General features: G+C 39.8%; 2 protein-coding genes across 4 annotated transcripts; one reads left to right on the top strand and one right to left on the bottom strand.

Moving 5' to 3' along the window:
* Positions 1-738: 738 nt before the first annotated feature.
* On the top strand, positions 739-25146 carry ERP27 (endoplasmic reticulum protein 27). Of its 3 annotated transcripts, XM_007082761.3 has the most exons (7): positions 739-1104; positions 1466-1566; positions 3441-3578; positions 16212-16328; positions 20294-20419; positions 22268-22465; positions 22871-25146. In XM_007082761.3, the coding sequence occupies exons 1-7, from the start codon at positions 1011-1013 to the stop codon at positions 22916-22918; spliced, it is 822 nt and encodes a 273-aa protein (XP_007082823.2). In that variant the 5' UTR covers positions 739-1010; the 3' UTR covers positions 22919-25146. The 3 variants fall into 3 exon arrangements, with proteins under 3 accessions (XP_007082823.2, XP_042847759.1, XP_042847760.1); XM_042991825.1 differs by having other exon boundaries at positions 22268-25146; XM_042991826.1 differs by having other exon boundaries at positions 1012-1566; positions 3041-3578; positions 22268-25146.
* Positions 25147-25248: 102 nt separating this feature from the next.
* Positions 25249-25909, bottom strand: LOC102964807 (60S ribosomal protein L29). Its single transcript, XM_042991827.1, has one exon. The coding sequence runs from the start codon at positions 25838-25840 to the stop codon at positions 25361-25363; it is 480 nt and encodes a 159-aa protein (XP_042847761.1). The 5' UTR covers positions 25841-25909; the 3' UTR covers positions 25249-25360.
* Positions 25910-26734: the final 825 nt, after the last annotated feature.

Raw genomic sequence — 26734 nt, 5'->3', positions numbered from 1 at the left:
CCCATATATCTTACTACCTATGGGAATCCTATCTTGGATTTCAGAGGGCACGTGTGGGCCAAATCAGCCACTGCTTTTCTCCTGCTTACGACCTTCCAATATAATCCCAGTTGCTTTGAGAATAAGATCCTACACTTATTGTATAATGCCCCCTACAATCTGGCCTAAATTCAATTACTAATAATTCTCTCACACATTACATTTGCATCTCCGTGTTTGGGCTCTTTACATGAATGGGCTCTTTACATGAAACTCTCTTTCCACCTCTGTTGCCTGGAAAAATCCTATTTATAGACAACTCTGCTTAGGCATCCCTTGTAGGAAGAAAACCTTCACTGAACCCCACGATTGTGCTAAGTGTCCTTAAGTCTGTATTTTCATAGTATCCTATGAGTTTCTCAATTTTTAATCACCTCCCATTTTATATTTAAATGATCTGTTTATTTGTTCATCTTTCACACTAACAATCTGGGAAAGGCTGGATCAGATCATACTTATCTTTGTATCCCTAGTATTTAGATCAATACTTGCAGAGAATATTTCCTTTTTATTTAATCTAAATGAACAGACTTGGGGCACCTGGGTGGCTCAATCGGTTGAGCGTCCGACTTCGACTCAGGTCATGATCTCACAGTTTGTGGGTTCAAGCCCTGCGTCGGGCTCTGTGCTGACTGCTTGCTCAGAGCCTGGAGTCTACTTCAGATTCTGTGTCTCCTTCTCTCTCTGCCCCTCCCCCGCTCACGCTTTGTCTCACTCTGTTTCTCAAAAATAAATTAAAAATTAAAAAAAAAATTTATAAATGAACAGACTTGACTTTCTTCTGGCCGGTTATGTTCTGAGATCTTGTCACTGAACCTGGTCTTTAATCTCAGAAGTTGAAGGTTCCCATAGAACCAGCTGCAAAGTTCCCAGAACACTAACAACACTATGGCCAGTTAACTGGAGTAGGCTGCTGTGAATTGGCCTCCCATAACAGGTCCAGGGCTTGGAACAGGAGCAGAAAAAGAAGGATGGAAGCTGACAAATGCAGATTCCTGTTTCTATTATTTCTTTTCATGTGCCAACTATCTCCAGAAGTTGCTGCAGAAGTTCAGGAATCCTCAGGTAAAAGAAAAAAGCACTTGGGTGACCATAGGGCAAAAGTATTGTGAAGGAAAGGGAATATGGTAGTGATCTGGGTGTTGTTCCTCCCGATGTAGAACATCTTCTAGGAAATGCTGGATAAAGATTTGTGTTCCATAGTAGAGGCAAGAGAAGCCTAGCATTATTCTTCAGAGAGAGACCATGAGGTGAAGTCACCTTCCTTATAAAACAATAAAGCCTTAGAATGATGACAGTGCCCTTAGAGACTGTGATCTACTTGGCCTTGGAGAGAAAAAGTATGGATACCCTCAGCATATAGAACCGCTTCTTCTGCACATGATACCCCAAAACCTTCTGCTTCTCTCTCTCTCTCTCTCTCTAGATGATTCTGGTGCTTCCCGGGAAACTGTGCAGCTCACAGATGTCCCAGCTGCCATGGAATTCATTGCTGCTGCTGAGGTGGCTGTCATAGGTTTCTTCCAGGTTTGTCCAGTGACCCCATTTCTGTTCCCCCAAAGAACCGGAAACATTCTACCTCAGAGCAGACATGAGAGTCACCTGCTGGCCACTGCACTAGAAGTCAAGGGGCACAGACTTCACTTTCAGCTTATCAATCTAGACCTCTCAATTTCAAGACATTCCCAGTCTCTGAATTATGTCTTTCTCACACTTGATTCAAGACTTCTGAGTCTTGGGGTGCCTGCGTGGCTCAGTCAGTTGAGCATCCAACTTTTAGTTTTGGCTCAAGTCATGATCCCAGGGTCATGGGATCAAGCCCCTCATTGGGCTTCATCACTGAGTGTGGAGTCTTCTTGGGATTATCTCTCTCTCTCTCTCTCTCTCTCTCCCTCTGTCCCTCTCTTCCCCCCATCCCCCCAAAAAAGAGTTCTGGATCTTTTCATCTATAAATGCTTTCAATGTTAAGTCAGTATCTGGATTGCTGAGGCAGAGACCAGAGTAAACCCAACCTCTATCATTCAGGGAACACATTAGTCAATAGTTAATCTCTTTCTAAAGCCTTACCAAGTAGGTAGTCCCTCACTTGTCCTTCTCTTTGTTCTGAAATGTTGAAAAAGGATGACATTTTGAATATTTGAGGTATTAGCCTCCATCTTCCAGATTGGCTGCCTGAATAATGAAAGCAGCCATAAATGAAAGGGCACCATTCCAGCATTTTTATCTTTCTTTGAAGGTAACATCTGGTTATTCTCACAGATCAAGCCCCTACTCTTATTGCAGACCTTCTTATCTATTTCCACTAATTAGTCACCATCACCCTGTCAATTCTGTGTACACAGCTGGAAATAGCTTCAGTGAGATGCATGTGGGGAAGGAAGACAGGGGAGTATGCTTCTCAGTGATGAGAGATCTGAGCAGTAGACAGAAACGGCCACCTTCAGAAAGGCAGGGAGAAGCAAAGAAAGTGGGAATAGAGGAATTTGCAATAACTTAAACAGCCACCAGATGCCGTCCGTCATTTGATCCGTGAGTAATTCCACTCTAAGGGGAATTAAAAAAGGGCAAGCCTAGATTAGCAAGTGTTCATAGCCTCGGATGAACTCCACACACCCTTTCCAATTACCCCAGATGCAAGGTTAGTCAGCTTCTTTCTTTTTGCACATCTCTTCCTCCAGCCCAGAAGGATGTCAGAAAAGAATATGCTCCCTCCTGTTTATTGCCTGGAGCTGCTGTGGGCAAAGGTCCTGTGACAGCAGGGAAAATGATGCCAGCTTGCTGTAGAAGGACTGGATCATTACTTAGATGTGGTTTCCCTTCTGTCTGCTGCAGGCCTGAGTTCTAGAGTTGGAACAACACAGAAACAGCATCTTCATGGGCAATACCTCAGGCTCAATGCAGGGGAAGAGGATTGTTCTTCCACATCCGGCACAAACTTTTGTTAATAAAACCTCTAAGTTCCATTTTAATTTCCTTTATTATTATTTTTTTTTCCTTTCAGGACCTTTGACAGTACCTATTTATTTCTGCATTCCTTCTTTCCTTCACAAATTGTTCCCAAGACATTTGCCTCCTCGGGTATATCAATGACAGTGCAGCCAAACTCCACAGGCATCTATGATTTTGAGGCCCTTCTCTGCTAATAAACTGCAAATTTTATGGTAAGGCCAGACAGGAGTTTCAGGCTTAGCTACAATTTTGTAGTTACCTATTAGCCCACCAAGCCTGGAAAATTCAACAACACCACGGCAAATTTAGAGGTAAATGTTGTTTCACTTGACATTAAATCAAGTCTATTATTTTTTTATATGAGTGAGCACGTTTCTACTCCCTATTCTATTTCTATGTGTCTCCTCTCCAAAATAATCCCTGTGGGTTTTTTCCCCCCCTCTTGTTTTCAGGATTTAGAAATCCCAGCAGTGTCCCTATTCCATAGTATGGTGCAAAAATTCCAAGCCGTGTCATTTGGAATCAGCACTGATTCTGAGGTTCTGGCCCACTACAACATCACTGGGAACACCATTTCCCTCTTCCGCCTGGTAAGTTGGGTGGGCTGCTCGAGCCTTCTTCCAGTTTTTCCTTTGGTTGTGGATTCACAAATTTGTGCAACTAGGAAGGGCTCTATGACTTTAACACTAATGATGGTGCCAGGGACCATTAAGTCAGGGACGATAATGACAAAGATGGTGGATCAACTCAAGCTTCCCGAACAGGTGCTGTCATGACTTGGAAAGAAGACTGGACTGAGAGTCAAGAGGTAGGATTATAGCACTGCTTTGTCACTGGCCAGCCATGCGACATGGGCAAGTCACTTAACAGTTTTTAGTTTTAATTCCTTCATCTATAAAATAAAAGAGTTTGACCATATCATCTCTAAGGTCATTTTGAGCTCTAAAATTTTATATTTTTATATCAGTGGGAGTTCACTTACATTTACCAAACATGCGTTAAACAATATCTGTGTCATCTGCAAGATACGGATGATAAAAACATGTTAAATATGTCCCCTGCTTTCAATAGATCTTAAGACATAGTAGAGAATGTAATCATAATTTATAAGTATCTACAATGCAAAAAACATCACTGTGGATAAAGTATTATAATGGTTAAAAGGATAAATGCAATGCAGGAATTCTGACAAAAAAAAAAAAATGAGGAACGAGGGGCACCTGGGTGGCTCAGTCAAGTGTCCGATTTCAGCTGAGGTCATGATCTCGCATTCACAAATTCAAACCCCACATTAAGCTCTGTGCTGACAGCTTAGATCTTGGAGCCTACTTCAGATTCTGTGTCTCCTTTTCTCTCTGCCCCTTCTCCACTTGCTCTGTCTCTGTCTCTCTCTCTGTCTCTGTCTCTCACTCTCTCTCTCTCAAAAGTAATAAATAAACATTAAAAAAAACTTTTTAATGAGGAACCGGACTGAACTAGAATTTAAAGGGTAGATAAAATTTGGACGAAGTAGAGGAGCATTCATGTCCAAGGTGGGGAAAAAATTAAACTCAAGAAACAATGATCAAGCCACTTTGACTGGATCTCAGGGTACAAGTTTGGAGAAAAAAAATATAAGACAGAGGAGTTTGATTGAAACCATATTATGGAGAAACTTGAATACCAATTTAGTGGGTTTGCATTTAACTGGGTTGGCACTAGAAAACCCTTAAAGCCTTGAGATCAGGAGAGTAACATGAACAGGAATGTGTTTTTAGCAAGATGATTTTGGCAGTGATGGCTGGGATGGATTGTTAAGCAAGAACACAAAAGTTAGAGAGGACTTTGGTTAGGCTGACAAAATCAATCATGTACTGAGGGTCTGCAGTACAGAGGTAGCAATAGAAAGTGAAGAAAAGGCAGGTCCTGCTGCTGATTAAATATAAAAATTGTGGAAAGGAGGCAAAGTTTAAAGGCAGGGTATGTAGAAATAGTGAGGGCATACACAAAAAATAGGGTTTTCTGATGCTTTAGTTAGTTGTTGAGGTTGTATTGTTGGTGGCATATCAAGATAAAGATGTCCAGAATCCACTGGAAATGCAAAATTGGGACAAAAGATAAAGTTTTCAAGATTTCTGCACAAATGGCCTTCTCCCTGCAGCCTCCATCCTATATATTTCACTTCTCATCCACATCTCTTTTAAATGTGTTTTATATTCAGTGTCTCCAATTTTCTTTAAGCTCTTAAATACACTGCTATCTTATCTATGCCCCACACCCCCTCAAAACTGCTTTTACTGAGGTCAGCATTGCTTCCATATTTCCAAACCCAATGAGCATTCTTTAGGTCTTACTTAAGTAAACATCTCTGCCATGTTTGACATTGTTGACTGTCTCTTCAACATTCTTTCTTTCCATTACTTCTAGGAGCCTACTTCTGGTCCTCTTCTGCTTTTCTTAGTTTCCTTGAGACCTTCTCTGCCTCCATCTACACTGCTTTCTGATCCAGTGCTCTTTCTAATCTGGTTTATAGAATTCATGTTCTGTAGAAGCAGAGACTATTTTGTCCATTATTTCAACCACAGAGCCCAAAAAAAGTGTCTGTCATATAGCAGGTGCTCATTAAGTGTTTGTTGAATGAATGAATGAATGAATGAATGAATGAGTTTTCCTTAGGTAATACAATTCTTATTGTTGACTATCATGGGTCTGCTGAGGATTTGAAGTGCTTTATCTCTAGCCTGGACCTCTCTCATGATTCGAATGCTTGTTGTATATAACTATTTGGATACACTCATAAGCACTACCATCCCAACATGTCCAAAACTGAATTTATCATCTGCACCTACGAAATTATATTTGTTCCTCTAAAACAACTGTATTGAATGGTTATGTTCATTTGGTCTAATTTTTGCCCATTGCACCTCCAATCTTATTGAATCTATATTCCCCTTTACTTTTCCTACCTTATTTCCTATTTAGTCTCTTAGCATCTTTGACATAAACAATTTCGATAGCTTCTTACTCTCCCTTTGTTACTTCATATCCAGTTTCTAGATTGGTATCACAGTGCTGTATTTCAAATGGAAATTGGGCCATGGTACTGCCTTCTTAAAACCTCTTCAACATTCCCCATTTCTTACAAGATGAAAAACTGACATATTTAATGTTACATATAGTCTTTTATGACCTGGCCACTATCTGCTTCTCTAGTCCCTTTTCCAACATGCTTCTACCATAGGCTTTATCCTCTCACTTCCCAAGTATACACAGTTTGATGATACAACTCCATGATTTCACTCACACAGGCTGTTCCTCTGCCTAAAATGCCACCACCCTCAATGCCCCCTTTCACCTAGCCTCACCCAGCTAACTCCTCAGATTCCAGTGAATGAGTTCAGACATTGTATCCCACACAAAGCCTCCAAGGAATCTTCAAATTGGCCCGCCTATTCCTCTATACTTTGATATCTCTATTTATATTTATCACTTTATAGTGCGTGTCATGTATCTTTGTGTCTGTCTCACCTACTACTCCATTAGACCATGAGCAGCTCAAGGGTAGGAACCACGAATTGTTCACATTTGTTTTCCAAAGCCCACAATATGCCTCTGGTCACAAAGACCCTCAGAAGTACTTGAGAAACTGACTCACCTCCAAAAGCACATCGGAGTCCCTTCACAAGTTCTTTCCCACCTGGACAGTAGTTGCAGGTGTGCATTTCACCATTGTGAAATTGGATTAAATGAAGCTCTTCCAATGAAAAGCTTTGGTAGGAAAGACGGAAAGTTAGGCTAATGCCTTTTGCGTGACTGTTGGACCACTGGTAGTAACCTTCAATAAAAAAATTCTAATCAGCTACATCTCCACAAGTACTTCTTTCCCAGTTTGTTATTTTAAGTCTCATAAAGAACCGATTTTTTTTTATTTGTTTTTAATGTTTATTCATTTGAGAGAGAGAGGGAGTCGGGGGAGGGGCAGAGAGAGAGGGAGACACAGAATCCGAAGCAGGCTCCAGGCTCTGAGCTGTCCGACTCCAGGCTCGAACCCACCAACTGTGAGATCATGACCTGAGCCGAAGCTGGACACTTAACCGACTGAGCCACCCAGGTGCCCCTCATAAAGAACTGATTTTAAAAGTCTTGGTACTAAAATAAATACATAAATAAATAAATAAGTAAATGTCTTAGTACTACCAAGATACACATGTGGGAAAGAAAAACAAGTGCTGTTGCTTCCAATGTCTCTACAGATTTTATAACCCCTAATAGGCACATTAGCTTTGCTTACAATCTATCCTTTGTGAAGCCCTGTAGATGACTTCCCAGAGCTGTTCATGCTCCCTTAGCATCTGCTTGTTGTTTACCGCGAAGGGCAGCCCCACTCTGAATGAACTCCTGGGAACCCTGTGGATGAGATTATTGCTGTACCATACCAAAAACAAACACACCGGTTCCGCCCTACTCCACTGGCAGGCCTGGGAGAGGTTCAGCTTGTGCTGCGCCAACTTTTAGATAAACATATTTTTCTCAGTTTATACTTTCAAAAATTTGGTCCATATTTTAACAGGATTATTATTCAGGAGTTTGGGATGACTTTTTTTTTTTTTTTAAAGAACATCAAGACTATGCATTTTTCAATTAGGAAATGGGGACCTGTTGCAAATTTCTTGGTACCTACCTTCATCTTAAATGTATAGTTCATTCTGTTTGTTTTTATGTTTGTTTTTAGTACCTAATTTATCATAGACACTATGCTAGGTGTTTTTCAGTGTTCTACCATTTAATTCTCACACAAATCTGACGCAATCATTATTATGGTCCCTGCATTATCAAGAAGGAAGCTAAAGTTCCATGAGATCAATTCAGTTGTCAAAAGTGTATAGAGTAGGGGCGCCTGGGTGGCTCAGTTGGTTAAGCGTCCACTTCGGCTCAGATCATGATCCCACAGTTCCTGAGTTTGAGCCCCACGTCAGGCTCTGTGCTGACTGCTCAGAGCCAGGATCCTGCTTCGGATTCTGTGTCTCCCTCTCTCTCTGCTCCTCCCCTGCTCATGCTCCCTCTCTCTCTGTCTCTCAAAAATAAATACACGTTAAATTTTTTTTAAATAATTAAGAAAAAGTCTATAGAGTAAACAGACATCTGATTCATACCCAGCATAGCTGTCTCCAAATCATGCCATTTCTGTGATACTATAGTGACTTTCCAAAGTACTTAACCCTGACAAAAACCTTTGTTTTTACTCCTAGATTCTATCTATTCTAATGCCTCTCATGCTAAAGCCTACTTATTTAGAGCACTTGCTCCTAAACGATTCCTCAACCCCACCTCCACCCCTGCCTTTGCACTACTTAAACCCTAGAATCATTTCTCCAGATTTACTCTAGGCACTACACATTTTGGCAAAGAAATCTCAGGATTTAGACATAGAGAGTTTTCAATGGTAAGAACATATTTGGAGATAAACTGGGATAATGATGGGTGAAAACACAGTAAGACTGCAATGAGTTGACAGGACTGGGTGCTTTGAAATGTTTGAGCAATAAGAAGCCAGCAACTGTTATATTCATGGAATACACCACTCTCCAAAAACAGGCAGGACAACTATATAAATGTGATCAGGAAGAATTGAACTAAGTGGAACAAAAATAAGTTGTGTATGACAACTTGTTTAGTGTGTACGACAGCTTGTCTTTTGTGAGTGTGACTGTAGGGAGACCCTCCACACTCTCTCAAGTGCTCTCATTGTTGCCCTAATGGAGGTATAATCCTGGGTTGAATAAACCATGAGCCTGTTCTAAAATGGAATTTCAGATATTATTTGAATGTTTATCCTGCTTTGGGTTTCTTCAATCACCTCTATTTTAAGAAATATAATTAGCCTGACTTTGACCCAATAGGATAGTAATGGAAACACAGTAAAAGCATTCTTCCATTCCCTACATGGTTATGTGCTGGCTACTTATTATACTAAAAGCACCTTGGGGCACTGGGTGGTTTAGGTCAGTTAAGCTTCTGACTTGAATTTGGATCAGGTCATGATCTCACAATTCATGGGATTGAGTTCCACGTTGGGTTCCATGCTGACGGTGCAGAGCCTACTGGGGATTCTCTCTCTCTGCCCCTCCTCTTCTCTCTCAGAGAGAAAGAAAGAAGGAAAGAAAGAAAGAAAGAAAGAAAGAAAGAAAGAAAGAAAGAAAGAAAAGAAAAGAAAAAGGAGGAAGGAAAGAAAGAAAGAAGGAAATGAAGGAAAAAAAAAAAGGAATGCACCTTTCCCAACAAAGAGAATCAAAAGGAATGAGTGCATAAAAATAAACTAATAAATGCAGGAAGTAAGGTATGTCAAATTATTAAGTTTTTTTTCTAAAGTATAGTTTTATGAACTATATGGCAAGCTAAATGGTTTATAAAAACAAACCCAGGGACATGAGGGATTTTGTTTAACAAATGATTTCTCAGTGTTATTCAAGATATTTAATACTGTAACTGTGGTGTAAACTAAGACAACTTTAATATACTTTATGAAGTGCTGGGTTGTTAATTAAAGAAATACATAGAAATTCAAAAGAATATTGCTGAAGTACTAATGAACAGAAAAAAAAAAAAACCCTGATTAATCTTTTGGTATGATAGTAGTGTCTAAAACAAAATAATCCACTTCAAATATTCTTTGGGGAGTCTCAAAATTGTATTTTAAGGTGGAAACTCTTCTGGTTTACAGTTTCTGTTTTTCTTCTGGTACTTCTTTCTTGGGGAAGAAAAATAACATGATATCTCAAGTAAAATTCTTTCCAAACACTGGGGAAAAAAAATATATTAAAAAATCTTTCCCCAGCTCTTGGTTTCAGGATCAGATTTTCTGTCCAGGGCATTATGCAAATACTTCCCTTTACAGAGGGAGATTTCCTGTTCGAATATTGTTTCCAGGAGCCCTACACATGACGTTCCAGAGTTTATTAGCTTAAGAAAGAGTGACCCAGTCGGCCATGTTTTATTAAAAGAAGCACTACAAACTGGAGAGACTTCAGGAGAGTGGTTTTTATTAAAACTCTGCTACTTCGAGAATGTTATCACCACTTAACATCCTTCGCCTCCAGTAAGCCGCATTCCTTAAGCCCAGAAACACCTGGAATAACTGGGCTTCCTGCTCTCCCTGTTCTGGGAAATGGGAAGGACTGCCTGGAAAAGGGCAGAGAGGGAGGGGCTTCCTGACCGCAGCACAGCTCTGTTAGGTGAGGCACAGCCGCTAGAGTTCCTAGACAAATAATCAGGAAGTAGTCAGACATATGAAATAGTAAAAGGACCCTGATTGTGATTATAATAATGATGAGTTTGATGTTTGCAATTAGCAAAGCCTTAAGTTAGAAGGACACATGCCAGCTGGCAAAGCAGGCCTTAAGCAGCCTCAAAGATCCTGTGGGCTCATTTTCTTTCTTTCGTCACTCTTAGTGCCCTGGGAAGGAGGATAAGAGAGGCTGGGCCAGGACTCCCCCTAGGAAGACTTTTCCTTTTGCTTTTAGATTTCTGCCCCAAACCTTCCACTCGGTTCCACTTTGTGAATATTAAAACAATTAAATATACAAAGAGAGAGTTCACATTTTATTTTTATTTATTTTGAGAGAGATAGAGCATGCGCAGGGGGGAGGGGCAGAGAGAGAGAGAAGAAGAGAGAATCCCAGCAGGCTGTGCACCAGCAGCAGCACAGAGCCCAACTCCGGGCTCAAACTCACAAACCATGACATCGTGACCTGAGCCAAAACCAAGAGGCAGATGCTTAACCGACTGAGCCACCCAGGTGCCCCGCGACTTCACATTTTAAAATATCCTATGGTTTGGGGGCACCTGGGTGGCTCAGTCGGTTAAGCGGTTGACCTCAGCTCGGGTTATGACCTCATGGTCCATGAGTTCAAGCCCCAGGTCGGACTCTGTGCCAACAGCTCAGAGCCTGGAGCCTGCTTTGGATTCTGATTCTGTGTCTCCCTCTCTCTCTGCCCCTCCCCTGCTCATGCTCTGTCTCTCTCCGTCAAAAAAAAAAAAAAAAAAAAAAATTAAAATATCCTATGGTTTTGATGAATTTTTTTCAAAATTCTTATTTTGAAATACATATTTTTGTACCTCAGCATTTATTTATTTCTTAAATTTGAGTTGTGCAAAACAGTCATAAAATAATTAAATCGCTATCTGAGTGAATGTCAGCACTCCTGTGCCTCAGTGCCTAATATACAACAGGCACTCAACAAATGATTCATTTGCAAATGTATTACAGGAGATATATCCAGAATTAATAATATTAACCATAGCGTGCCTTGGACTTCTTAAAGGTGCATATTACCTTTAACCAACCAATGGGAGACTGCCTTGAACAAAAGAAGAGAAAAATATGCAACTGGGAGTCATCATGCGAAGGGCATAATGAGCAATCTTGGATTCCTAGTGTTTAATTTACCTTTAATTTACCTTTAAACGAATTCCTTCCTGCATAAACTAAAACGACACTTATCTCTGACTTTGCTGGGTTGACTAAGAGAAAGGAGCTTGGGGGTAAAAGGATAGTTCTGATCTAGACCAAGAGCAGATTGGGTAGGACCTATATGAGAAAGCAGACATAAAGGAAAGGGGTTGAGATGTCCAAGAGTTGGTAGCTCAAGGATCTCAAAAGTGATTCAAACTATTTTAAGAAACAGAACTGTTCAGAAGCTAGCATTTGTCTGTAGGCATAGTTGCTCTGGGTGATGGAAGTATTATCTTGTGCTTTATGGACAGGAGTAGATTGGGGGATGGGAATGGAAAACTCTGGGGATAAGAATTGACAGTATGAAGTCCTATCTTTTAATGTATCTGAGTATGGTGGAAAGGTAGCTCTAAAATGCTAATCTGGGATTACAGACTAGGTAACCAAATAATCCCTTTCACCAATAACAATTTATTTTAAAATCCAGGCAAATAGTAAAGGGGGCAAGAGTCTTTGGAAAACTAGCAAGAGAGAGAGAGTGAGAGAGAGAGAGAGAGAAATAACTAGACTAAGATCTAGAAGATAAAACCCCAAAAGGAAAACCCTGTATTGGGACTGCTTTTTGTCTAGGGGCTCTTCTTACTAGTTTTTGAAGAAGCAGTCAAGAGTCTGAGAAGTGTAATAGCTTTTTTGTGACACTTAAGGAACCTGAAAAGTAAATGTTGAAATCCAGGGCCCAGATGAGGAAGTAGGAGGTAGATTTAGTAAAACAGCCTTTGCCCCACTTTGAACCCTAAAGAACAGTACCCTAAGAACAAGGATTTACCATAAGTAAATCATCCTTCCCAAGGACTACAACAAATCATCTCAATCCCTGAAATTGGATTAGGATGATCGTATATGTATGTGTGTATATATATATATATATATATATACATACCCATGCACATAGATATACACACATATACCTCTACACATATATAATTATACTTATGTATCATATATATAATCTACCCTAAGCCATGCCATAGTATAATAGCTGACTCAAAGAAAAAGAGAATAATTTTATTTATTTTTTTTTTTGAAGTTTGTTTATTTTTGAGACAGAGAGAGACAGAGCATGAATGCGGGAGGGTCAGAGAGAGAGAGGGAGACACAGAATCTGAAGCAGGCTCCAGGCTCTGAGCTGTCAGCACAGAGCCCGACGCGGGGCTCGAACCCATGGACTGTGAGATCATGACCTGAGCCGAAGTCGGACGCTCAACCAACTGAGCCACCCAGGCACCCCCAAAAAAGAGAATAATTTTAAATCAGAGAAGAGATTACCCTCAAAGCAACATCAAAAAGGCAATACTAAATTTCATTGATGACTTCTCAGTGGAAAGAGTGGAATGTTACATGTAAAGAATTATATCTTGCAAAAACAGAAAGAAAATAATTGTGAACATAGACTTCTACCTCCAGCAAAAATAGGCTTGAAAAATAAAGCTGAAATAAAGATATTTTCAGAAACCAAACTGAGAGATTATGTCGCCCAAAAGATCTGACTCATCGTAAAAGGTGCTTTCTAGACAGAGGGCAAAACATCCCAGATAGAAGCTCAAAAGTACAGGAAGAAATGAAGAAATCTCACCAAAAAATATGAGATTTAAAATTATAATACACAATAATAATCATCTGTAAGCCTTGAGTGTGGGGTCAGGGTATATAGTTGGATGGAGGAAAACTGTATTAAATTGTTCTAATCTCTACATTATCCAGGAAGAGACAAAATTGCCAGTTAAAATTAGACTCTGACAACTAAAGAATCCATGTTGTGTAGTGCATGCTGGTTATCTTCAAAAGAATGATTGTAGCTTGTGTAACTTCTAAGCCAATCAAGGGAAGGAAGGAATAATATAAAGTGCTCAATCAATTCAAAGTAGTCCAGAAATGGAAGAAAGTGGGATTTGGAACAGGCAGAAACAATGGGAAATGCATATGGAAATAAATATATTAGTAATTACATTCTATAAAAAATAATGCAATGCAAAGACAAGGATTGGCAGACTGGATTAAAAAATACAACTCTGAGCTTTTTACAAAGGACATATTTTAAAACATAGGGACAAAAGATGTAGATGTAAAATAGAAAGATAGATTGAAAGTAAAAGGATAGAGTCTAATACATGGCCTAAGAATATATAAGCAAATCTAACAGAGTTATAAGAAAAAATTGTTAAATTCACAATCATGTTGGGAGATTTTAATACTTTTTTCCCCTAAAGTTAATTTATTTATTTGGGAGTGGGGGAAGGACAAAGAGAGAGGGGAAGAGAAAGAATATTAAGCAGCCTGCGAATTGGCTTCCAGAGCCTGACTCAGGGCTCGAACTCAGGAACTGTGAGATCACGACCTGAGGCAAAACCAAAAGTCAGTCGCTTAACAGACTGAGCCACCCAGGCACCCCAGAGATTTTAATATTACTCTCTTGATAAAATAAATTGGTTAAAAAATTCAATAAGAATATAGAAAATTTGAATTATAAAATTAACCAAGTGAGTCATTAGTTTATACAGAATACTATATTAAAAACTGCAGATTATACATAATTTTAAGGACATATATAACACATGCAGAAGTTGACAAATGATATAAATAAAATGTAGAAATTAAGCTACAAGGTTAATACTGATTACAAGATTAATATTGATTCATATCAATACAAGATTAAATTAAGTTCTTAAGAGCCAATAGGTTAGAGAAGAAATAAGAAGAGAAATTGGAAAACATTTGGATTGAATGATAATGAAATCTACATATAAAATTTATGGATACATTTATAGCCCGGTAAGGAGGAAATGTGTAGATTTTAATATATATTTTAGAGAAGGATGATGATAAAAATCAAGGATCTAAGCATCCATTTTAAAGTGAGAGAAATAAGTTCCAGGTAGATCTTAGATCTATTGTGAAAGATAAAATAATAATGTTTATGGGAGATAAGAGAATTTCTTCATGACTTTGGTGCAAAGATTTTTAAACAAAACAAAACAAAAATACACACTAGTTACCAAGGAAAATATTGATAACCTCAACTACATTGAAATTACCTTCCGTTCATGAGCAATAGCCAACAAAAGGGAAGGTCCCTGTGAAGGAAGGTATGCCATACAGAAGCATCAAAAGGCTCACATAACAAAGCGTATAAAAGCATCTTCAAACCAGTGAAAGAAAGATAGCTCAATAGAACAATAAGCAAATGATTTGAATTGACACTTCGTAAAAGAGGACATACAAGGGGTTACTCAGGGAACTGCAATTAAAGCCACAATAAGACATTACCACACATTCACCAGAATGAATAAAATTATAAAGGCTGGTAATACCAAGTGTTGGACCAATGGGAGCTTTCAAACAATATAGGTGTAAGCATAAATTATTATCTACTTTAGAAAATAGTTTGGCATTTTTTTAAGTTTATTTATCCATTTTGAGAGAGAGACTGTGTGTGTGTGTGAGTATGGGAAGGGCAGAGAGAGGGGGAGAAAAAGTATCCCAAGCACAGAGCCCAACATGGGGCTGGATCTATGACCATGAGATCATGACTGGGCCAAAACCAAGAGTTCAATGCTTAACCAACTGAGCCACCCAGATGCCCCAATAGCTTGGCAGTTGTTGTTAGTTGAAAATACACACACTCTCTAATGAAAAATCCCAATCCAAGGTATATGGACAACGATTATGTCCCATGAACAAGAGTGTTCACTGCAGCATTATTTTAATAATCAGAAACTGGAAATAATCTAAATATCCATCAGTGTAAAATGAGTAAGTTTTGCATATTTATACAATGGAGTATTATATGCCAAGGAAAATGAGCAAATTTCAGCTAAATGTGATGACATGAATGACTATATACAGAATGTTAAGCAAAGAAATGAGATATGTGTACATAAAATATACTGTTAATTTCTATTTTCATGAAGTTTTAAAAAAGAAAACTAAACCATAGGATTAAAAAGTGCATCTTTAAGTGCATCTAAAGCTATAAAGAAAAGGATGAAAATGCCCACCATAAAAGTCAGGTAATGGTCAACTTTGGCAAAAAAAAGACAAGGGAAAATTATGGATTAGAAGGGAAGACAGAAGGCATCAGGAGTTCTGGCAATATTCTACTTCTTTATCCAAGTGGTGGCTCCACAGTTGTTTGCTCTGTGATAATTTTTTAAAAACTGAGTTTTACATTTTATGTTTCATGCTTTTCTCTGTATGTGCATATTATTTCACATTAAAAGGGTACATACATAAATCTGATTATGTAAATGTAAACCCTTGACTTCAGGTTCTTAGAGTGTAATCTATTTAGCTTGACTTCAAGGCCCTTCAGAAGTTTGCCCCAGCCTACCCCACTAACCTTGTCCCTCTGCTACTCATACTTAACTAGAATTACTGTTATAGTTACGACAAACTAACTGCAGCTTCCAGAACATAGGATCTCTCATCTTTTTGTCCATTGTAAATACTGTTTTTTGAATTAAAACTCTCTCCCCATCCTCATTCATCTAACCAAATTTTAGCTATTTTTCAAGACTTACTTCCTCCTGGAAACCTCTCTGCTCTTCCTTTAGGTGATATATGGGCCCATGATTCCCCTGTGATGACATTTCTGTATCCCACAGGACAGTGTGTTCTTTGAAGGTGGAGAATATTTCTTATTTCCCTTTATGTCTTTTGAGTTTTAGTGCCTGACACGTGGTAGATAGTCCAGAAATCAGAACAGTGACAATTTTATCCTTTTTGTGTTACCCAGGTGGATAACGAACAATTGGACTTAGAGAGCAAAGACATTGAAAGCATTGATGCCACCAAATTAAGCCGCTTCATTGAGATCAACAGCCTCCACTTGGTGACAGAGTACAACCCTGCGGTAAACAATAGTCCTTGGCTCCAGAACCTTAAGTCCCTATGTCAGGGAGGGTACTTGTCTCCATACAGAGATCTCTCCTTCCAGGAGTTTTAATCCTTTGACCAATAATAACAGTAACTGATATTAACTGAACACTCAGCTGTTTATGTTGCAAACTTTACTCCAACCCTTTAAGTATGATAGACTTGTCCCTCCTCAACAAAGAAAGAAACAGAGTTAGAAAACTTAAACACTCATCAGACGACTAGTAAGGAAGAGAGCCAAAATGTAGAGTCAAGGTGACCGAGTCAAACACTTTTGAGCTTTGCTGTCTGAGAGTGTTCATTAAAAGCAACTCATCTAAGCAACACTCTAGACCACACTTCTCAAACAAAATTGTAATCGATGCTGAAGATCCACTTTTCCAAAGGCATCAGTGACCAATCCGCTTGCAAAATACAATTTAATGGAAAAATTAAGTATTAAAAAATAAAGCCCACTGATCACATACTTGGATGTTACAGCAATGTAAAATTTCTACAAAAGTTTTTAAAACTTCGTCCTTCCTCCTTGTGGACCTGTAACTAACAATTCTTGGTCTGGCACCCCCTACACATGCCTAGACCCTCATGGTGATGTAGCTTTCTTTCTAGATTTATCTTATGGTGTTGCACACTGCATGCCACCTGGGTGAAGGCATCAGCCCACCCATTCTGATCATCTTTTGGTTGTCTAACATTCTACAGCGTACACAGTGAATTGATTACTTTCTATGTCCTGTCTTTTCTTTTCCCTGGTGTAGAACATAAGGTGATAGAGTATTAATTTCCAGTGATCTCATCAGTTCTGAAATGCTGTGCATTCTCTAATAACAGTACTTTAGAGCACATCATGGTTTTTAGAACTCACAAAGCCAATTCACATCCGTTTTCTCACTTAATGTTCACATTGATTTTTTGAGGCCAAAGAGAGAAAATTACTATGCCCATTTTATCAAGGAGCACATTTAAGATCCAAGTGACTTATTCAAGGTCACTAAGTCAGAAAGGTAGAACTGAAGGCAGAAATTTTAACTCCTGATGGATTAGCTCATATTGTCTACTCCCATTTCACAGGAAAGAAAAGAGAGTTCAGAAAAGGGAAGTTCCTCAAGGCCATATGACTAGCAATTTGAGCTTCCGAAACAGCTCTCTGCACTTGTCCCTGCTTTTTTTTTCATGACTAGTCTGACAGAATCCTGTGGTTTTTCCATTGCCCCACACAGCCTTCAATAGGAAACACCCCTTTTCCTGTTGACTAAATTCCTGTCCATCTTTCACACCACGTTTGTCTTCATAGAGTGGTGACTCCATTTCCACCTTTGTTAAGATTCCAAACACACGCACCCCAGGGGTGTTGGCAGCAATAATCAAAAAGGCAGTTTTCTCCTAGACCATCATCATTCTCATGATTATATTTGTAGAGGTCGGGAGTGCTTGTGGGAAAAGAAAAGATGATCTTAGAGTCCCTAGGTTTATGGCCCCAGGGTCCTGGAGTTCTGCGGGCTAACTAAACAAGGACTGGCCTTCCTGAGTTCTTGTGCCGAGTTCATCTCTTATCTTACAAAGTAATGACATATTACTTTAAATTCCACATTAGTAGTGAAGGCAAATCACATCAAGAAGAAATTAGGTAAGAATTTCTTTAGAAAAGCAAGTTCACCTTTTGTTGTGACTTCTACATTTCCCAAAGGTGATATTTTTCTCATTTGGAGACCTGCCTCCTCTACTATAGCTATTTCTCATCTGCTGTGGATGCAGAGGTTTGCACCAGTATCAATGAGGAGGCTGAAACTCACAATCATGTATTAAGCCAGCTGTATACGTTTAATGCCCACACTTGATACTTAGCTTCAAGGTGGAAAATCAGACTGTCTGTTAAGATTAAATTAATCACTTCTGATATACCCAAGACAGCTGGGTATACCCAAAAAGTAAGACAGCTGTACTTTTTGACTCTTTAGCTTTGATTTCTTGACTTCCCCCAAATTATTCTCCAACTCAGCTCTAGGAGGATACATGTATGCTTTAAGTTTAGGTAGCAGGATCTAGTAAAACAAGAGACTCTTATTTAACATCCAGTCTCCCAAATTTAAAATCTAAGAACTGGCTTTAAACTCCAGGTAGAGGGGCGCCTGGGTGGCTCAGCTGGTCGAGCAACCTTCAGGTCATGATCCAGGGTCATGGGATTAAGCCCTGCGTCAGGTTCCATGCTAAGTGTGGAGCTTGCTTAAGATTCTCTCTCTCTCCTTCTGCCCCTTTCCCCTGCTCATTCTCTCTCTCTCTCTCTAAAATATAAATTAATTAATTCCAGGAAGAAAGTTTTGGAAAAGAGCTCATTGAACACTCCTTGCCTACTTGGCCAATACTGCTGGAAAATCTCTACGGAGTAGTGTGTAGCTTCCAGAAGAATCCGACCTAGCTGGCTCCCCTTCTCAGCATCCTGGGACTCTGTCTTACAGTTCATTCATCCACCATACTCTCGCTTCATGTACACATGCTAGTTTTATAGAAATGCTTTCTGTATTTAAGCGGGAGTGGTGAAAAGGGATAGGATTTATTTAAAAGAGACTCTTGGAGCACGGTTTCAGGAAAAGAAAAAAAAAAAAGTGAAGAGAGCCAGTGCCATAGTTTCAAGCTCTCTCTTCTCCTCACTCTGGCTCATGGCTGTACTACTCCCCTCCGTCACTGACAACTTCATGGGAAATCACCATCTCTAATCAGCAAAAAAGGGCCAATGCTTCTGGCCTCCTGAAGAGCTTATCTTATTGCTGAGGTTTCAGGCAAATGGCTTTCATTTGAGTTGGTTTAGATGGGGTTTTGCAATTAACTATGTATAAAGCAGGACAACCTGATGGTTAAGGGCATGGCCTCTGGGGTGCTTGAGTGGCTCAGTTGGTTGAGCTTCTGACTCTTGATTTTGGCTCAGGTTATGATCCCAGAGTCACGGGATGAAGCCCTGTGTTCGGGCTCCACACTGAGCATGCAGCTGCTTAAGTTCTCTCCCCAACTCACCCTCCCCTCTTGCTTTCTATCTCTCTAAAAAATTAAAAAATAAAGAGCATGGACTCTGGAGCCAGACTGCCTGGTGTGAATCCCAGTCCACAATTTATGTAACTTTGGGAGAGTTTATGCCTTAATTCCCTCATGTATAAAACTGAAACTTTGAGGATCAAGTTGGTTATTATATGTAAAGACCTGGAAACAGTGTCCAGCACATAATAAGCATTCAAAAGTGTATCTGACTGCTCTTGCGACATGGAAAGGGACTGAGAAGAAGTAACTGATAAGTCACATGATATATTCGTTGTCTATTGATGTATAACAGATTACCCCAAAATTTATCAGCTTTTTTAAACAGTAAAGTTTGATTATCTCACACGGTTTCTGTGGGTTAATTTGGGAGAGGCTAGGCGAGGTGCTTTTGATCTGGGGGTTCTTGTGAGGTTGTAGTCATTGGTCAGAGAGGTAGTCAGTCATCTGAGGGTTGGACTAGGGCTATAGGATCTGCTTCACATAGCTGGCAAGTCAGTGCTGGCTATTAGTAGAAGGCCTTCATTTTGTGCTGTGTGAATCTCTTCATAAGGCTACTTGTGTGTCCAACACTGGGACTGGCTTTCCCCAGCATGAGTGATAGAAGAGAGAAGGCAGATGCCCCTATGTTTTTTATGACTTAACCTTGGAAGTCACACTCTGTCATTTCTGCAATATCCCAATGGTTGCTCAGTTCAGCCTTTTTCATCATGGATGATAGGGATCTACACAGTTGCATGACTGCCCAAGGGGAGAATTATGGAGGGCCGAGATGGAGGCTAGTTATCATTTGTGTTATGGGTGGATAGTTCTCATTTATATTTCAGCCTACCTATTTACTGGGTTGCCACTAATGGTTTGTTGTTGTTGTTCCTTGTCTATTCCATTTAACTATAATACACTTCAATTTGCCAGACTGCGATTGGCCTATTTAATAGCATGATTCAGATTCATCTTCTACTGATGATGAACAAGGCCTCCCCAGAGTATGAGGAAAGCATGCATAGATACCAAAATGCTGCCAAGCTCTTCCAGGGGAAGGTAAGTCTGGAATGGCAGATACCCTTTTGAATACTCAGTACTAGGACACTAAAAAAAGCAGATGGGTCCAGGGAGGTTAGATAAATAAGGAAAGTGAGTATGATTAAGAGATCTTGAATTAAGAACTGGGACATAATAAGTCACATTACTCCTTTTTAAAATTAAAGATGTTGCGATCGCTGTATTAGGTATTTACCCAAAAGATACAAAAATACAGATTAATTAGGGGTAATGCACCCTAATGTTTATAGCAGCATTATCTACAATAGCCAACCTATGGAGAGAGCCCAAATGTCCATCGACTGATCAATGGATAAAGGAAATGTGAATTTATATATATATATATATATATATATATATATATATATATATATATATAATGGAATGTTAGTCATCAAAAAGAATGAAATCTTGCCATTTGCAATGATGTGGATGGAGCTTGAGCATATTATGCTAAGTGAAATAAGTCAGTCAGAAAAAGACAAATACCATATGATTTCACTCATATGTGGAATTTAAGAAACAAAACAGATGGGTATATGGGAAGGAGGGAATAAAAGAGATGACAGGGAAACAAACCACAAAAGACTCTTAATGATAGAGAGCAAACTATGGGTTGCCAGAGTGAGGTGGGTGGGAGGTGGGCTAGATGGGTGGTGAGTACTAAAGAGGGCACTTGTGATGGGCACTGGGTGTTGTATGTAAGTGGTGAATCACTGAATTCTACTCCTGAAAAACAAGAACAAACAAACAACAAACAAAGAAGGCTGATGAATGGGTTTCCTAAAAATAAAAAAATTAAAACTTAAAAAAGGTACAAATATTTTCAATATGAATAAAATGAAGCAATAAGGATAAACCTTTTTGCTTGCAAATTCAAAAAAAAATACATTAAATTAAGTTAAAGGTGTATTTCATACTATTAAAGACCTATATAACCATATCTTCCCTTGGGGGGAAGTCTATTTTTTTTCTGTATTGAAAAGTGAAGAAAATAGAGACCCAAAGATGCTGAAAATAAAAATCACTTTTTAGTCACAATTTATTTATTCTTTGCCATTGCCTCTTAAAGTTTAAACTCAGGACTTATTTCCCATATAAAGCACCTATCATACCTGGGGCCTACTAGATGTCCCATAAATGTTTATTTCTGTCCCCTCTCTACTTTGTACAGTTCTGTTTGGTATGACTGAAATAGTAAAACTTCAACCACTTCAAGGCTACTGCATTAAACTAGAGACATTTTCAATACTGACATCTGTCTGGTAGTAACATAAGTTGACTTTCTGGTGGTTGTTTCCCTAACACTGGCAGTTTTCAGTGTTTCTAAATGTAGACGATCCTCTAACAAGAATATTCTAAATATTTCTACTTTGGGTAGAAGGTTTGATTTAATAATATAAAATAGTTGACATTTATCAAGCATTTATCACATGCTAAAAACTGTACTGAAAATACTAGATGGATCCTCTCATTTAATCTCCCCCAACAAAAGCCTATCTTGCCGATGAGAACACTGAGCCTCAGAAAGGCTGAGTAATGTGTCAAAGTCACACAGCTAGAAAGTACCAGACACAAAACTTAAAATGTATCATCTGCTTTTAACCATTAGGCTATCCTTGCTTATTTAGCTAATCACTAAAGTTGCTTCCAATTCTCTGTTCTTAAAATTAAATAAACTTGATCAAAGGGGTAAAATACCAAAGCAGTGAAAAATAAGAAGCAATCCATTCAATTGGATGGCACAGACCATAAGTTCAATCAGTATAACCTGCAACAATCGTGAAAAGTCTCTTTCTCTTCCGGACCTCAGATAGATGTTTCCCTTTCAAACCTCTCCAACTGCAGATTCTTTTTGTTCTGGTGGACAGTGGTGTGAAGGCCAATGGGAAGGTGATCTCATTTTTCAAACTAAAGGAGTCTCAAGTGCCCGCTTTGGCAATTTACCGGACTCTAGATGAGGAGTGGGATACACTACCCAGAGCGGAAATTTCAGTGGAGAATGTGCAGAACTTTTGTGATGGATTCCTGGGAGGGAAACGGCTGGTAAGTGGGAGACTTCAGGAAGAGCAAGTTGAGTGTCACTCTCTGTGTCTTCTCATTTCCTATTGAATAAAAATTCTTTAAGCTCTACTGGATTTGACTAAGAGCAAAAGTACATGAGGATATGGTGGACAGGATCAGGAGGCTTGTTAGGATAGAATCGTGAGAATAGAACTACATATGCATCTTTGGAAGATGTCTTGCACATGAAAAGGAGCTGAATTTGGGGTTTTACCATTCTGTTTGCATTAGTAATGGGAAATAAATAAGATTCCCATATATAAGAGTTCGTGAAATAAAACTTAAAGATGGATTTAGGTCTTCCAGGAGTCATTACATAACTCATTTTGCTAATCTCTCAAAACCAAGAGCCCCAAATCTAAATAATAGTGTTGTGATGTTTTTCAGAGAGAAAATCATGAATCAGAAGAAAAGACTCCAAAGGTGGAACTCTGAGCTCTCCCTGATACTCCCGAATACTACTAAGAATTTACACGATATAACAAAAGGGCAACTCAAACTTCAGAGATGCTAACCAACAGGATGAACAGGCCTTAAACACACACACACACACACACACACACACACACACACCTCCATTTTGTTCCTTAAAATCTCATTTACTCTCCTTATCCTTTCTTTTAAATTGTCTACACTCTCTCACTACCCATCCGATCTTCTTCTACGCATTCATACTGTGTAGTCCCATACACAGCAACACACATCACTGAATGGAGCCTTTAAGAGAAATATTGTGATATTTCTTTGAAGGAAAGGCATTCCTGGAGGGAGGATATTCTGATTTGTCATTTAATATTGAATCTTTACACTGCACAGGACGTACATGCAACATAGTTTCTGCTCTTTAGTGGTTAAGGGTTGAAACTCTACCTTCCTCATGAGCACAAGTCCCTGTCTAACTCCCAGCCGAGAACAAAAGGAAGTTTTAAACACCTTTGCAGAACTGCGTTTTTGCCGGGGTCAACCGGTGTTTCCAAGTCTCTAAACTCAGCAGAAACAGACTATGTAAAAACTCTATGCTTGTGTAGCATTCCTAACTCCCCATGTAAATCAACAACCGCATAATAAATAAAAAGCAATAATGTTATAAGAAAAGACTGGCATCTCTTTGCAGGCCAAACCTTTTGTAAATACCCAGATGCCCAATTAAGCAGTAGGCACCTCACCCTTCGGTGTCCACTGTTTAGCGTCCGGCCATGAGCCACTAATGTGTTATTGTTAACTTGGTGGGTGGGATGGAGAGTGGGTAGAGACCATCCTCCATGAGGATTGGTGTAAATGTGGCAAAAGAGCTAGGAGTCGAATTATGTAAAAGGTTGGGGAATAGGTAAGGAGGGGGTTACTTGGCTCTGGGCGCGGGCTGACTAGGAGTGGATTATTGCAGGTAAGGTGTTCAATCCAGCCCATGTGAAACAGAGGGAGAGTTTGGCTGAGTGTCTCTGGCCTACAGGCTGTTACTGTCAACACACAGATGCTGCATTGTTCCCAGGAGGCCCTTGGCTCAGAAGGAAAGGGCCTAAGTGCCGAAGAGTTGAAAAACCACAGTGTGCACCTTAAGGATTGGTCCAAGTGCGGAACAGGGAGTGAAAGACTTAGTTGTTTCTTTCTGTGGGGAAAACTCCACAGCCTCTGAGCTGGGAGTGGACAGCTGGCAAGGACGCTATGAAAGCAGCAGTGTATGGCATGCTCCCTCAGCAACATGAGACTGAAGGATTGTGAGGAGGCCGTCCAGTTCACCCATGGGGAGGAAACCACCCCATCTTCTCTCTCGAGGCTAAAATATATTCCTAGGGTAGGCACATCCCAGAAGCCTCTCTTTGATCTTGTAAACCAGAGCTCTTGACGTCTACAGTCAGGAAATTCTTCCTGATATTCAGCTGAAATCCTCTGGCCACACAAACCCGTTTCTTCTTACCTGCAATCCATGGAAATTCTTAATAGCTGCCAATCACCATCTCCAAGTGGCACCTCCAATTCTTACTGGGTGTTCTTAACCTCCTTATCCAGTCTTGTTTTCTCCCTACCTACAATCCAACTCTTCAGCTAATTTGCTTTATTTCCAAGGCACTTAATTGGCTTTATTATTTTTCCCTCTTCCCTCTTTCTCAAATTTCCTTCTTTTTTTGCTTAAAAAATAGCAGATTCCAAACCACTGTGAGAATTTGGTAAATGTCAAAAGATAAATTCCCATGAATTCACCCAATATTCCACATTGGTCAACACTGACCGCATCTTTATAGTGCATTTTGCTGCTTGATGACATGCGACAGAAATTTTATTATATATTGTCTTTTAATGCTTATCTTTTATCTTTATTGTATTGAATTGTTCCTTCAGTTTATGGTTTTCCAGAACTGTGAGAGATTTTTGCCTGTCTGTGTCACAGCCAATCTGGTTTTTGTAGCTCTGGCAACTCATGACCAAAGAAGGGAACTCTTTCAGAAAGAAGAAATTTCTAAAATTTCTCATTCATTCATTAAATATCAGACTTAGTATTATAAAGTTCTACAGTTTCTAGATCTTCTCTGTCTCTGGATAATATCTTCCTAAGACTCTGCATTCTTTCCCCAAGGTCATGTTATTGTTGAAACATCTAGATATATGTTAGCTACTTTTCATGATGGACTCATTCTTTAGCCCTAGCTGGCAAGAAATTGCCATACTTTCGTTTAAAGTTTGAAGGAAGTGGTGATGCCATACAATAGAACTTTGTAAAAAGATACTAGAAGATAGAAGCCTTTTTTTTTTTTTTTTTTTTTGACAGATCCTGCCGCAGGTTTATTTGTACAAATAGCACAGGAGGACACCAGCCCCATGCAGATAGAAGCCCAGGGGTCACACCAGTCCTTCTACCCTCACACTGGCAGATGGAAACCTCTACACTGGTGCCTTTGTGGGGGCCTGGGCACCTTTGGGAGCCTGAGCCTGAGCTGCAGCAGGCTCAGGAGTTGCAGCTGCAGCCTGGGCCTTGGTTTGAGCCTTGGCCTTGGCCTTTGGCCGGCAGAGCCTGAGACCCTTGGCAATGCGGGCACGAGCACGTTTCCCGAGCTTGGGGTGAGCGATGTAGGCAAGTCGATTGAGCTTGCGGCTGCCACCCTTTGGGATCTTGGGCTTGACCTCCTTGGGCTTGACAAGGGCCTTGATAGCCTCGGCACGTGCACTCATGGCCTTGGCGTTGTTGGCCTGCATCTTCTTCAGGCCCTTCTTGTTGTGCTTCTTGGCAAAGCGCATGTTCCTCAGGAACTTGGGGTCTACCCCCTTAAGAGATTCGTATCTTTGTGACTGGGGCTTCTTGATGCCATTTCTGTGCCATTTCCGTGACTGGTTGTGCGTGGTGTGGTTCTTGGACTTGGCCATATCTGCACCAAAGCCCGCGGCTCCCGAAGCGCCTTGGACCGGAAGAGTAGAAGATAGAAGACTTTGATAGAAGAAGTAGAGAAACAGGGCATGACTGAAGGAATGCCAGGAAAATTGGTGTGTGAGTCTCATGTCTTCTGTGTATGGGACTCTGTGACCTTGGAAAACCCTATCTTTAAATTTCAGTTCATTGAGGGCAATACAATAATTCACAGGATTTTTTGAGACCCCAAGCTGATAATACGTATGAGGTAAAGTGTGTCATTGCTTTTGTTTTTTAACAGAATACTACGCTGCCTTCTCTGGAAAACAGCTATTTCTCCAATCGTCTGAACTTTTAAAAAAGGAGAGACTTCCTTCGGAGTCTTAAAAGAATTAGCATGGGAGGCCTCACACGTGAGATTAGAGAAGTATTTGAAATAACTATTTTAAAATATAGATTTGGGGAGCACCTGGGTGGCTCAGTCAGTTAAGCATCGGACTCTTAGTTCCAGCTCAGGTCATGATCTCACGGTTCCTTGAGTTCGAACCCCACATCGGGTTCTGTACTGACAGTGTGGAGCCTGCTTGGGATTCTTTCTCCCTCCCTCTCTGTCTCAAAAAAAAATAAAATTAAATAAATAAATAAATAAATAATAAAATGTAGGTTTTATTGTTGCTCAGGCATGGTGAAGCCAACAGACCAGGAGACAATTGACATTGAAAAGATAGTTTGTTATGGTTTCCGAGAGGGGGGAACATGCCATACCATGGGGAAGGACCAGGGCTGGTCAGGAGGCAGAGGGACCAAGGGGAAAATATAGGCAATAGCCTTTATTGTGCTTTGTGTGGGAAGGAACAGTCAAGGCCAGGTAAGCAGGCTTAAGATTGGCTGCTTTGAATAATGTCATCTGT

The sequence above is a fragment of the Panthera tigris genome, chromosome B4, assembly GCF_018350195.1.
Source record: "Panthera tigris isolate Pti1 chromosome B4, P.tigris_Pti1_mat1.1, whole genome shotgun sequence".
Classification (NCBI taxonomy): domain Eukaryota; kingdom Metazoa; phylum Chordata; class Mammalia; order Carnivora; family Felidae; genus Panthera; species Panthera tigris.
The sequence above is the reverse complement of the archived record's forward strand: the minus strand, read 5'-3'. Positions and strand labels throughout refer to the sequence as shown.

What these genes read in the sequence shown, in the direction of transcription:
- ERP27 (XM_042991825.1), top strand. Translation starts at nt 1,011, where the DNA reads ATGGAAGCTGACAAATGCAGATTCCTGTTTCTATTATTTCTTTTCATG. An exon ending in TGACAGAGTACAACCCTGCG is followed by an intron (nt 16,329 to 20,293) that starts GTAAACAATAGT and finishes TCAATTTGCCAG; the next exon opens with ACTGCGATTGGCCTATTTAA. An exon ending in CCAAGCTCTTCCAGGGGAAG is followed by an intron (nt 20,420 to 22,267) that starts GTAAGTCTGGAA and finishes CTCCAACTGCAG; the next exon opens with ATTCTTTTTGTTCTGGTGGA.
- LOC102964807 (XM_042991827.1), bottom strand. Translation starts at nt 25,840, where the DNA reads ATGGCCAAGTCCAAGAACCACACCACGCACAACCAGTCACGGAAATGG.